The sequence below is a fragment of the Pongo pygmaeus genome, chromosome 10 (genome assembly GCF_028885625.2).
Source record: "Pongo pygmaeus isolate AG05252 chromosome 10, NHGRI_mPonPyg2-v2.0_pri, whole genome shotgun sequence".
Classification (NCBI taxonomy): Eukaryota; Metazoa; Chordata; class Mammalia; order Primates; family Hominidae; genus Pongo; species Pongo pygmaeus.
Genome location: NC_072383.2, coordinates 91152337 through 91166429, shown reverse-complemented (window position 1 = coordinate 91166429; position 14093 = coordinate 91152337). Strand labels below are relative to the sequence as shown.

The 14093-nt window shown below is 40.6% G+C and overlaps 1 protein-coding gene across 2 annotated transcripts in view; it reads right to left on the bottom strand.

The window, feature by feature from the left end:
- Positions 1 to 14093, bottom strand: part of PLEKHG7 (pleckstrin homology and RhoGEF domain containing G7) — a 67298-nt gene that overhangs the window by 15820 nt on the left and 37385 nt on the right. For both annotated transcript variants that reach the window (XM_054442992.2, XM_063646567.1), the window contains 4 exons: positions 13541 to 13636; positions 12896 to 12997; positions 9356 to 9469; positions 805 to 979 (listed from right to left, as the gene is read on the bottom strand). In XM_054442992.2, the coding sequence (XP_054298967.1) occupies positions 805 to 979; positions 9356 to 9469; positions 12896 to 12997; positions 13541 to 13636 (487 nt within the window). The remainder of the gene's footprint in view (positions 1 to 804; positions 980 to 9355; positions 9470 to 12895; positions 12998 to 13540; positions 13637 to 14093) is intronic.

Genomic DNA, 14093 nt, shown 5'->3' with positions numbered 1-14093 from the left:
TTTGTCTTATTCACTTGATAAACTTAATTCCAGCTCTTCAGGTAATTTTAGAATTTGAATAAAAAATTTAAAAACAGAAGAAAAACCCAATTAAACAGTCATTTTACTTTTTTTTTTTTAAAGCGCCTGTTCCAGGCAGTATCATTTTACTTTTAAACTTGTAAAAGAAAAAAATTATGTACAGCTGAATATCACCAATTTGAACTGTTCCCTTCTGATGCCCACCAGGAAATCCTGGTTTATGGGCATAAACCATGAACTTCTTTATGTGAATTTCAGTTATAAGGAGTTACACAAATAAACTGAAGTCATCATAGGGCCTGCTCAGTTCCCATCCTCAAATCTCAGTTTTAAAGATTGCAGTTGGCAGTCGTTTCACATTGATCCTGGCTTTCGGTGATTTAAGAAATGATGAATGGTAATTTATCCTCTGGACACACTTTCCATGGTGTTTACTCCCATTTGCTTTGTGTGTGGGGTCAGTACGGCTGTTAAAAACAAAGTGCCTTCAGTTATCTGGGAAGTAGAACTTTTCCTGCCTGAACTCACTTCTGAAACACTTGGAGACAGAGCCACATCCTGTGTAAACTTGGTGCTAGAGTTCTCATAGGGTTCGCCAGGATGTGACTGGAGCCCATTGTTCTGGGCACATTTGATTTACAATGTACTCACACTTGAACCCACATTTCCAAGAGCCATGACCTCAAATCAATGGAACTACCTCCTAGGATGGAAGCCCAGAGGGTTTCCAGGAGTCACAAGGCCACAATTCTTTGATTAAGTTCACTTATCTCAGGGACTTACGGATGGACTTTTCCACCTTTTCCTTGATGGAATAGATCATGATTTTCTCAGCAGAGTCCATGCTCCTTTTCCAGATATTCTTCAGCAACAACGGATATCGAGTGAGCCTCTGAAGTGGGGCCACTAGCAGCTCAGGCAGGTGGAGCCGTCTGCATTGTTCATTCTGCTCACACCACTGGGGAAGGCAAAAGCAGCCATATCAGAATGATCACCTCGCCCACTGAGCCACTAAGAAGCCTGGATATGAGAGGTTCTTGGAGATTTTACTCAGTAACTGCAGGACCTACTTGTGAGTTTGCTGGGACAATTTATAAGCTACAAATTAAATCCCCTGAAAAGTGCATGTTCCATTAGCAGTAGTGATAAGATGTAATAATAGATGCGTTCCAGCCTTGTTTACTCTTCTCATTGGAGAGTGAATTTAGTTTTGCCCATTGGCTTTTCCTCCCCGGCCGTTGGGGGAGAGTTCTGGTTTCACCAGCTTTGTTCCCATCCTTGTTGTGATGCAGTTAGGACAATTGAGAATTGAGATTGGAGAGGCAGAAGGAAAAGGAAGGATTCTTGCTTGTTGGGTCAGTTCCTTGACTCCCCTTAGTTGGGGAGGATCAGGGTAATGATCAAAAATGAAGAGAAATGAAAATAGAAGTTGAAGAGGCTCAGTTGATCTAGAACAAAGAGAGGAGAGGAGAGAGGTAGAGACACAGACAATTTTCAACAGGGAGAGTTTGGAGTTGGGGTTTGGAAGAAGAGGCAGTTCTAGGGTATGCCAGCACTGGGGAAGACAAGAAATTTTAGTAATTCAGTAATTGTAGTAAGTATTGCCATGGGTTATCCATTGGGGTTCCATAAATGATGTTTGAGAAACCTGAGTAAACATGAGAATAACTTTTACATTTGTTTTATCTGCTGTACTGTTTCTTTGAATGTGAGCTTCCTTGAACGTAAGGGGCTCTGGCTTTAATGAAGGTGGCAAATGAGGCATGGACGTGGTCGCTGGCCAGCATGCAGATGGGTGCATCAGGAAGGAGTATAGGGGTGTGGTGTGTGTGTTCTCTTCCTCTTCTCTTACCCTTCCCACTCACACCAAATTGACCCTGAGTTCAGCGATAAGGGGATTAATATCAACTGAATGTTTGCCTTCCTTCAAATCCACGTAATATTACTTTTAATGCCAAAAACTGCAATTACTTTTGCACCAACCTAATAAAATTCTAACCTTCAATGGAGCGGTATTAGGAAGTGGAGCTGTTGGGGGGTGATTAGGTGATTCATGAGAGCATGAAGCCCTCATGAATGGGATTAGTGTCCCTGTAAAAGGGGTCCCGGAGAGCTCTCTAGCTCTCTTTTCACCATGTGAGGCTACAACGAGAAGACAGCTGTCTGCAACCCAGAAAAGGGCCATCACCAGCCCCTAACCATGCTGGCACTGGGAGACTTTCAGCCTCCGGAACTGTAAGCAACAAACTCCTGTTGATTATAAGCCACCCAATCTATGGTGTATTATTCTAGCAGCCTGAATTGACTACAACAGGGATCCTGCCCTTACACTAAATATTTCTCCTGCTGCAGGCTGTTGCCTCATTTTCACCTTCCATTCTCCTTTCATTCTCCAGGTTAAATCCTTTGCCTTGTGACCCAGACTCTTTAGGGCCATCCTCAGGTGGGCCAGGCACACTGCAGGAGACTCCTGCTGCATCCCCAGAGATGTCTTCAAGCCCACACGTCAGTCCTTCCATTTTGAAGATCTAGGTACAATTCGCTCAACCTCCCACCAATCCAATAGCCTGTGGAGGTCTAAACTCCTCCCCTAGATATTTACCAACTCATGGGACTGAGATTCTAACGGCTTCCACTGGTCTCTGGCTCTTGTTTTCATGTACACTGTTTCTTCCCTGAACAACATGGAACAAACATATCCTCTTGGTTTCCTATGTTAGTTTCTGCTGTAAACCCCCTCATGACATGTTTTGTGAGTATGCATATTTATTTTACTGAAGATTTTGGGTTGTGAAGAGGGGTCAAATACACAGCCCACGAGCCCCTACTATTTTGCTGGCTCCATTCTCTTCTTTGGAAAGAGAGAGTTCTTTCTCTGTTCCCCCTTAAACAAACCCTCCCCTTTTATCTCCTAGCCTGTTGCCTAGCAATTTGCATTTGTCTTCATAGCTTGACCATGTTCTTGGCGGGGTGAGGTGGGGTCTCACTCTCCTCTCACACTATCAGCTGTTTTTTTTTTTTTTTTTAAGGGGGATGGGGAACAGGGTCTTGCCCTGTCACCCAGGCTGAAGTGCAGTGGTATGATCATGGCTCACTGCAGCCTTGACTTCCTGGGCTCAAGCAGTCCTCCCACCTCAGCCTCTCACATAGCTCTGTCACACCACAGGTGCAGGCCACCACACCTGGCTAATTTTTAAATTTTTTGTAGAGACTGGATATCACTATGTTGCCCAGGCTAGTCTCAAACACCTGGGTTCCAGCAATCTGTGCACCTCCCAAAGTGCCGAGATTACAGGTGTTAGCCATAGTACCTGGCTCAGCTGGATGTTTTGGAAAACATCCTGGGCTCTTCATCGTGGGGATTCTGCCAAATTCAGTCTTCTTGGGCAGGCGTAGTGGCTCATGCCTGTAATCCCAGCACTTTGGGAGGCCGAGGTGGGAGGATCACTTGAGGTCAGGAGTTCGAGACCAGCCTGGCCAACATGGTGAAACTCCGTTTCTACCAAAAATACAAAAAAAAAAAAAAAAAAAAAAAAATTAGCCAGGCATGGTGGTGCATGCCTGTAATTCCAGCTACGCAGGAGGCTGAGGTGGGAGAATCGCCTGAACCCGGTAGGCAGAGGTTGCAGTGAGCCAAGATATCACCACTTCACTCCAGGCTGGGCAACAGAGCAAGATTCTGTCTCTAATTCAATCTTCTCCTCTCCCCTAGGTACAGATGGCTGGCCATGAGAGTGAGCTCACAGTGCATGGTGAATGGAGCTCCAGGAGCCGGGTTCCGAGGACCACCTTCTCTCTCTGGACCTCCGATTTCTCTTCTTAGACAAATTAGGCAACGTGCTGAAAGATATGGTTGTTCTAGGGCAGAGGTAGGATTTGAATTCAGACTTGTCTGAACCCGATGTTCAATCTCCTACAATGCTCTGTTGTAAACAACATTCCTGTAGAACTTAAGCCTGTGTTGTGTTATGGGCCGCCTGAAATTGACCTATAAATGCAGTGGGATAAATTTACCCTTCATACCACATGAGGCTAAGCTTTATGAATGTATGTACTTTATCTTGATGTACATTAATGGGATTAGAATTTTTCCAACTGTTTTATTTTTATTTATTTATTTATTTATTGAGACAGGGTGGGTCTGACTCTGTCACCCAGGCTAAGTGCAGTGGTGCAATCATGGCTGACTACAACCTCAGACTCCAGTCTGGCTAGATGGCTCTTGGCTAGATGATCTCCAAGTTCTCCTCCAAATGACTGTGGTTCTCATTGAGGTTGGCAGGGATGGAGACAGAAGCAAGCATGACAGATGAAGATAAGGCTGGGAGTGGAAGGGAGCAGGGCTGTGCTTTAGTGGCTGATTTCCATGTTGACTCATGGGCAGCAGCGTTCCAATGCTACCTTTGGGTCCTGGACCTCTTGGGTGGCTGGGAGTTCTTGTAACTGATTTCTCAGCAGCAGTTAGGCCCCTGCCCTCCCAAAAAAACTCACTGCCCCAGGCCACTGCCCCAAATTATCCTGCTGTGGGGAACAGCTGTGGCTGCCAGTGTGCACTGGTATTCAGGGTCAAAGTGAAAACACCAAACTACTCCAGGTAAAAATTGGCAAGAAGCCTCTGTGGTAAATAATTTAGAGAAGGATCCAGGCAGGGATGTTGGCAACATTTGTGTTTCAGAAAACTTCAGAAGAGAGAAAAAGAATGGCTTGACATTATAAAAGTAAAGCCGTAAGTTTTCCTTTCATCTCTCTATTGACTTCATTTTTCAGGTCCGTTAGGGAAGGCAAATAATACTTCCATTGAGAAAGATTGGACATAAAAGGCCTTTTTATTGATGAGTCTAGATCAATGGAGGCTACTTTTGCTTTATAATAAATATCCAAAGTGCTTAAGGGAAATGTGAAAGGATTCAAGGGCCCCAGATGAAAATATGTCCTGTTGCTTGAGCGTGGGAGGTTGAGGCTGCAGTGAGCCATGATGGTGCCACTGCATTCCAGCCTGGGTGACAGAGTGAGACCCTGTTCCAAAATAAAATAAAGTAAAATAAAATAAAATAAAATAAAATAAAATGTCCTAATAAATCTGTCTTAGTGGGATGCAGCATTAGGATGGGACAGCTAGAATTCTCGGAACCTCAGGAAATTTACTTACCCTTTCTAAAAATTATCAGTAAAATGTAGATAACAAAAGTAACTACCTCATTAGGTTGGTGAGAGATTTTAATGAGATAATTCTCACAAAGTGCTTAGAACAGAGCCTGGCACATCTCAAACACTCAGTCCATGGCAGCTAGAGTTCTTAGCCATTGTTAGTTGTGCCACACAAAGAGACTTGGTACGAAGTTCCCAGTTTCTTCCTCTGCATGGTTTTGTTTCTAAAATAGTAAGCAGGAGGATCGCTTGAGCTTAGGAGTTTGAGACAAACTGGGCAACTTAGCGAGACCCCATCTCTATAAAAAATTAGAAAATTAGTCAGGCGTGGTGGCACATGTTTGTAGTCGCAGCTATGTGGGAGGCTGAGGTGTGAGGGTCATCTGAGCCCAGGAGTCTGAGGTTACAGTGAGCTATGATTGTACCACTGCACTTAGCCTGAGTGACAGAGTCAGACCCTGTCTCAATAAATACATAAATAAATAAATTAATTAAAAAACAAACAGTAGGAAGAATGCTAATCCCATTAATGTGCACCAGGATAAAGTACATACATTCATAAAACTTAGCCTTATGTGGTGTAGAGGGTAAATTTATCCCACTGCATTTATAGGTCAATTTCAGGCAGCCCATAACATAGCACAGGTTTATGTTCTCCAAGTACGTTGTTTACAACAGAACATTGTAGGAGATTCAACACTGGGTTCAGACAGGTCTGAATTCAATCCTACCTCTGCCCTGGAACAACCATATCTTTCAGCATGTTGTCTAATTTGTCTAAACTCCTGAAAAATGGGAACAATATCAAATTCTGCAGAGTTAGTGCGTAGACAAGAAGATGACGGATGACCAGCATGTAGCACAGTGTCTAGGCTATAGCAAGGGCTCAAACAGTAGTCACCTTGAGTATCTGCGAGTCTCTCCCTCACCTCTCACCTTTGTTTCATGAGGCTAATAGTTCCATGGTGATGGAACATAGCCCCAAGGAATTGGAAATAGTTCTGATATGAAGAGCACTGGATTTTTTTGCCTGAAAATCTTTCTATGGTTCTTTCTTTGCCACCTATTGGCTATGTGGCCTTGCAAATGTCATCTAACCTCTCTGAGCCTCAGGGACACAAAGGAACTATGTAATCAACTTTACAGGTTTGTGTTCAGAATTAAGAGATGTTTGAGAAAGTGTCTGGTAAAGTATTATGCATTATAAAAGCATCATGTGGGCTGGGTGCGGTGGCTCACGTCTGTAATCCCAGCGCTGTGAGAGGCCGAGGCAGGTGGATCACTTGAGGTTAGGAGTTCAAGACCAGCCTGGCCAACATAGTGAAACCCCGTCTCTACCGAAAATATAAAAAATTTGCCAGGCACGGTGGCAGGCAACTGTAGTTCCAGCTACTCTGGAGGCTGAGGCAGGAGAATCGCTTGAACCTGGGAGACGGAGGTTGCAGCGAGCTGAGGTTGTGCCATTGCACTCCAGCCTGGGTGACAAAGCAAAACTCTGTCTCAAAAAAAAAAAAAAAAAAAAACCATCATGTGTTATAACAGCACTGTATCCTCTACTACCTTTCCCAAAATATCCCTCGATGCCATACACATTTTTATTCATATACAATTGTACATATTTATGAGGCACACATGATATTTTGATACACGTGTACAATGTGTAATGATCAAATCAGGGTATTTAGGATAGCCATAACCATAATTATTAACCTGATTTCTTTATGCTGAGAACATTTCAAATCTTCTAGTTATTTTGAAACACACAATAAATTATTGTTAACTATAGTCACCCTAGTGGGTTATCATGCACTAGAACTTATTCCTTCTATAACTGTATGTTTGCACCCATTAACCGACCTGTCTTCATCCCCTTCTCCCGTCTTCGCAGCCTCTGGTAACCATCATCCTACTCTCTATCTCCATGAGACTAACTTTTTTAGCTCCCACATACGAGTGAGAACATGCAATATCTGTCTTTCTGTGCTTGGCTTATTTCACTTAATGACCTCCAGTTTTATCTGTAAATGACAAGATTTCATTCTTTTTTCTGGCTGAATAATATTCAATTGCACATATATATTACATTTTCTTTACCTAATCATCTGTTGATGAACACTAGATTGATTCTATATCTTGGCTATTGTGAATGGTGCTGCAATAAGCATGGGGGAGCAGGTATCCCTTTGATACACTGATTTCTTTCTTTTGACGAAACACCTAGTGGTGGGATTGCTGGATCAATGATAGTTTTATTTTTAGTTTTCTGAGAAACCTCCATTTTGTTTACTATAACAACTGCACTAATTTACATACCCGCCAACAGTGTACAAAAGTTCCCCTTTCTCTATATCCTTGCCAGCATCTGTTATTTTATTTTATCTTTTTAAATAATAGCCATTTTAACTGGGATAAGATGATATCTTAGTAGTCATTTTAACTGGGGTAAGATGATATCTCATTGTGGTTTTGATTTGCATTTCCTTGATGATTAGTGATGTTGAGATTTTTTTTCATATACCTGTTGGCCATTTGTATGTTTCATTTTGGGAAATGTCAATTCAGATTCTTTTCTCACTTTGTAATGGGATTTATTTTTTTGATTTTCGAGTTCCTTGTATATTCTAGGTATTAGTCCCCTGTCAAATGAATAGTTTGCAAATATTTTCCCCCATTCTGCAGATTGCCTCTTTACTCTGTTGTTTCCTCTGCTGTGCAGGAGCCGCTTAGTTTAATACGGTCCCATTTGTCTATTTTTGTTTGCGTTGCCTATGCTTTTGAAGTCTTAGCTCTAAAACATTTGTGTAGACCAATGTCCTCAAGTGCTTCTTTTATGTTTTCTTCCACTACTTTTATAGTTTTAGGCCTTACACTTAAATCTTTAATTCATTTTTATTTGATTTTTACATATGGTGAGAGATAGGGGTCTACTTTCATTCTTCTGCATCGAGATATTCAGTTTTCCTAACACTATTTACTCAAGAGAGTGTTTCTTCAATGGATGTTTTTGGTGCCTTTGTCAAAAATCATTTGGCTTTGAATACATGTATATAGGATTTTCCAAAGTTATTTGAAAACAATAATTGGACCTTGTTAAATTAATCTCTTTCCCAGCTTGGAAGGGAGAGAAAGGAACCTGGATTTTCCCAGTTTGGGGGCCTAGCTAAGAGTGAAATCCATCAGCTTCTAGGGGAAACATTTGCAATATGATTATTCATGCATTTGGAAATCTAATGATCTATCACTTTTCAGTTTGAGTAGCAAAAAAAAAAAAAAAAAAAACATTAAAGGGCTGAAGCTACAAAAATATGGCCAAGTCTCTTCTCTAAGATTATTCCCCTTTTCTCATCCTTGGCACACCCAGGCTTCCTGGCACATCAAGGTTGTGGCGGAAGCCCACTGATTCACAGCTGAGTCACTGGGAACCATGGGAGCCTTTCCTCCCAAGCCTCTGAGGTCATGCTCTGGCAGGGGCTTCTCGCAGCTGCAGGGAAGAGCTGGTTTTCTGGAAAGGCTTGGACCATTTTCTCTGGATGATCCAAAAGGGCTCTGGTACAGGACTGAAAAGGTTCAGTTCAGACTAAAGAAATATCAAAGCAGGGACCAACAGAATTAGAGAAGTCAGGGGAGATTGGTTTTAGGCCTGGCTACTAGAAAATGCTGAAGGACCCTGGCAGAAATTTCTTCTTTTAATGCTGTGGGACTCAGAGCTGCCATATTGGCACAACTCCAGAGGCAACATTGACATTGTGCTTTATTCTCTAATCAAGGGGGCAGCATTCATGTAGAATACAGTGTAAATGAGGTCCCAAGTTTCTATGCTGGAACTAACTCCTGCAAGAGCCAAACTTCTGAGTCACAAAGCTCAGGTTCTTACTATAATTTTCTCCTTACAATGTACCAATTTCTACCGCAAATAAAATAATGAACAAAGAAAATATTTTTAAGCCCCAGCCAAAATTTCAGGAGGGATATTAGATAATATAATCTTTCCAAATGTGCACCATTTAATATTCCTAAGTGTGCAGTGGACAATGTATTTATGAGGAAAGCAGATTTGTAGTTAAAACATATTATTGATCATTTTGTTTTCTTCTTTCCCATTTAATTTAGATATAATCATTCCCAGTACATGTGACACCCAAAAAGCATCAGGAAAAATATGAAAGAAAAGAAAATGATACTTTACTTTTAAATAAATTCCAAAGTCATCTCTCTGCCTCAGGCTCTCAAGATAAAAGATAGCAGCTGAATAGTTCAGGCAGTAGGTCTGGTGGCTCTGACAGAGACTTCCTCGGAAATACTGCAAGAAAGGAAGAGCAGAAGGAGGATGAACACAAGTTAAGGAGAGCATTGAGCCCTGACAGACTATTTCTCCTCACTTTTATCATTAACTAGAACAGGGAAAAGTGGAGGAGGCGCCATGATCAAGCAGGTGCTACAACTGCGTGGAAATACACAGGTAATCTCCACATAAACATTCTTTTAACAGAATATAGTACTCTCATAATAAACAGCTGACATCTCAATAAATAGTCTTTTTCTCCCTATACTTAGAGAAAATTCTATTTAGGCTCTCTTGATTTAATTCACCCTTTTACTTCTGTTTAAGCTTTCTTCAGGTGCCACACACTCCAGGACACCCAGTAACAAATACTGCCTTTGATTTGAGTGACCCTGTTGATTGATGTTAAGCTTGTGTTGATAGTAAGTGAATAAAGTAAGGACACTTAACTTTTCATCTGATACGTCTCAAAAATTTCCATGCATTTAATTTTGCTGGTTTCCAAACATGTAGAAATGTTGGACATCTCGGCTGGGCGCAGTGGCTCACACCTGTAATCCCAGCACTTTGAGAGGCGAGGCAGGTGGATTGCCTGAGCTCAGGAGTTCGAGACTAGCCTGCGCAACACATTGAAACCCCATCTCTAATAAAAAATACAAAAAATTAGCTGGGCACGGCAGCGTGTGTCTGTAGTCCTAGCTATCTGGGAGGCTGAGGCAGGAGAATTGCTTGAACCCGGGAGGTGGAAGTTGCAGTGAGCTGAGATCACGCCATTGCATTCCAGCCTGAATGACAGAGGGAGACTCCATCTCCAGCTCCAAAAAAAAAAAAAAAAAAAAGAAATTTGGGACATCTCTACTCAGCGTACTGTATCTAGTAGCATGCACTTTATCTTACTCAATCTAATGCTTGTCTTCCCTTTTCTTCATTATTTTTATTTAATGTCTTAAACTTGCTATAATGACTACACATTTGTAAGCCACCTAAAATTGTTTTTAGAATAAGGCAAATTGTTAATTTATATATACATATATTCATACATACAATGGGTAAACTGAGCACACTGAACTACATGCCACCGTCTCAGTTAAATGTCTTTCCTGGGAATGACGGTTATTCTTTTTCTCTTCAGCAATCCTTCTGGCTCGTTACTGGCAGGGACTCTCTTCAGGATTCCATAGTGTCTACCATGTTGCTAAGCTTATGTGCCCATTGATAGGTTTATTGATTAATGTAATGACTCATGGGGTGCATTAAGGAATTTCCAATAGTATCCCAATGTGGTGAAATTGGAGAAGGAAAACACCCTTGCTGGTGAGTAGAGAAAGCAGACCCAGCCTGAAAAACCACTAATGGAAGTGACAGTAACAAAGCCAGAGATGGTGAAACCTAGAAAAATATTTTGTTATAGGACCTTAGAAGACAAAACACTGTAGGGAGCAATGTCAAGTTTTGGCTTCAGCAAGAAGTAATTTAAAGATGATGTGAGTTTATTTTGGAGGGGAATGTTGATAGCTGGGCCTTGAAAAGGACTTGGAGGTAAAGGGAGGGTCTTCTCATTAGGCACTGAGATGCTTGAGAAATGTTGGATGGCTCACATGTGAATAACAAGATGTTCCTATCTTCCAGCTGGTGAGCTTCTTGTGAGGCACAGGTAGACTGTTTCCTGTTTATCTCTTTGCTCTTCTTGGGGAGGATGATATGTAGCTGCTCCACTGAAGGTAAGCTTGGCTATGTACTGATGAAATGTGAGCAGACATGCCATGTGTTGTTTCAGGCAGAAACTCAAAGAGCCAGTGAGTGCTTTGCCATGGTCTCCAAATGGTAATGTTCCAGGTAGTGGCCATTTCATCAGCAGAGGTCCCAGGGTCAAGACAACTTGGAAGCAGAGCATAGTGAGACATGAACCAAGCCACTGAGATTTGGAGGTCATTTGCTACCGTGGCACAACTGACTCTCACCTGGCTGATTAGAACATTTTACATTTAGGAAAAGTTTTTATAACCCATCATTGCACATCTGTAACATAGCGTGGGGCATTCATATGTGGGTTTATTATAGACCCTTAGTAAAGAGCCTAATAATGTCCCATTCTTTAGTGGCCTCTATGTATACTTACATGTTTTGATGAGAAGCTGACATTTCTCCAGAATATTTACTAAAAACTAAATTTGGGCCAGGTATGGTGGCTCACTCCTCTAATCCCAGCCCTTTGGGAGGGAATTCGAGACCAGCCTGACCAACACGGTGAAACACCATCTCTACTAAAAATACAAAAATTAACTCAGCGTGGTAGTGCATGCTTTTAATCCCAGCTACTTGGGAGGCTGAGGCATGAGAATCGCTTGAACCTGGGAGGTGGAGGTTGCAGTGAGCTGAAGTCGCACTACTGCACTCCAACCTGGGCAACAGAGTGAGACTGTCTAAAAAAAAAAGAAAAACTAAACAACAAACAAACAAAAATATCCAAAGATTTTCTTATTTAAGCCCATTTTCAATGTTCACTAAAGGATCTTCCAGCTTATTTTTGCCTTGTTAAAACTCTTCCTTCTTCACGTATCTTTTCAAGCGTCATATCCCCAGGAAGCATTTCCTACCTGTGACTGCCCTACTATGCATCCCAACTTACAAGGTTTCCTTTGTTGGACACTCATTATATTTATGTTCCTCCTTTTCCCCAGCATTTATCTTACTTTGATTATATAATCATTAGTGTCATTATTGGATTAATTTCTCCCCCACAAGACTTAAAATTTTTTAAAAGCAAGGTGCTTGTTTAATTTTTCATATTATTCTGTACAGGGTATTGGCTCCATACATAGCACTTAGGAAGTTCTCAATAAATCTGAATCTATCTTTTTTTCTTAAAAAGTGGAGTATAAAAATTCAAATCTTTCTAAATGAAATTAGATTAAAATTAGATTAAAAACCTCAAAGTAAGAAAAGTAGGGGAGGATGTCCAAATGTCTACTCAAGAAATAAATAACATTTATCAAACCCAGGGTACAGGTTTTCCTCTTTTCTCATTTCACCCACAGAAATATGATCAAGGGTGTTGATGGATTTGAAGGTTTATTCTGTTTCTTTCTGAGAAATTGGTACTTTCGTTAAAACAACTAAATTACATAATTAGCAGACACTAAACTATTGCCATGAATATTGCTTTAAATTGAAGTCACTTAAAAAACAGACTTGGAAATGACTTTTCTATGCACGCAGATTTTTGTATTAATAAAACCCACACAGGAGATGTGGCAATGGGAAAACAGAATCTGCAAGTTATTTTTGAAAATGTTGATTGGCAGAGAAAGGGACAGTTCCTTTGTAGGAGAGTGGAGGTAGAACTTTCCCAGGGAGAAGAAAAATCAAGTAGGGTATAAACAACTGTCCTGGGAGGTGGGTGATTTTACTACATGAAGCTGAGGTCTCCTGGAAGGAGTTTACCTTTGTGAGCACGGAAATAAAATCCAGTGATGAAGAAATCTCGGAAGCGTCTACATAGTCCTTGATGATGCCAAAGAGACTGTTCACAAAACCAAGGCTTGTCTAGGGATAGAGAGGAAGAAAACAAAAGTAGGCACACACCCAGGGTTAAGGAATAAACATTTGTTGAACTTCAAGTATCATTCTTACAGATGTTTCCCATTTCAAATGTATCTCCTAGCAAAATTCAAAGATTTATTTCCTCCACTCTCCAATATATATTTTCTTATAAGTATTTCTTATAAATAAATTCTTGTTATCTCTCTTCCTGTCCTTTTAAGAGGAAAAATATTATTTATTTATAATGTATGCGAGAAGAGGATATTCATTTGAAAATAAACATTTATGAAGATGATGGAGATCTTAGGAATGTGTTTACTTTTCAAAATAGCCATGGAAAAATGACAAGTAAAGGGTAACTAATATCTACAATTTATGGGAAAGGCATCAGTGGATATTTCAGCTTCTTTCTTATTAACCTGAAGTCCTGACTGGGAATGGAATATGGAGATGTATTATGGCATACAAGCCATAAGAACAGACCAAGCATGAATTTTCATGGTCCTCTTGTGAATGTTAAAACATAAATCTTCCTACTTGGCTCACCTGAGTTAACTCCTCCAGGTTTGCAAAAAGTCTCCATAAATCCACATCTAGGAGATATTCATGAGTTTGCAGATATTTTAGTGTATTCATAAAGATCTTTGAAATAAAAAATATATGCACATTAATTTCTGTTTTTTAATTTTGCAACGTGCCTTTTGCAAGAACATTAAACATAAACCTCCTGGGTGTAACTTTGCAAAACAATGGAGAAATCGGCACTCTCAAGGTTTAAATGTTAAACTCAAGACAAATGGTCACATTTAAGCTTCAAAGAACATATTGGAAATGAGCTTTTCAGTATGAAAGTTGTGGTTGCTTATGTGAATTCTAACAACTTTCCTATTGAATATAATCTGTCCAAATGGGCTTCCTCTACTTCTAGTGCCAAAGAAATCCCAAAGATTCTCTTCTTGCCAACACTACTAACTTGAAAGCAAAACAATATTCATGGTGTATTCTCATATGCTCTTTCTTCTGCAAAAGACCCAAATATAGTTTACTTTCAGGGAATTAAAAGTAGAGATTTAATGAGTTAATCTCTGATAACTGGTAA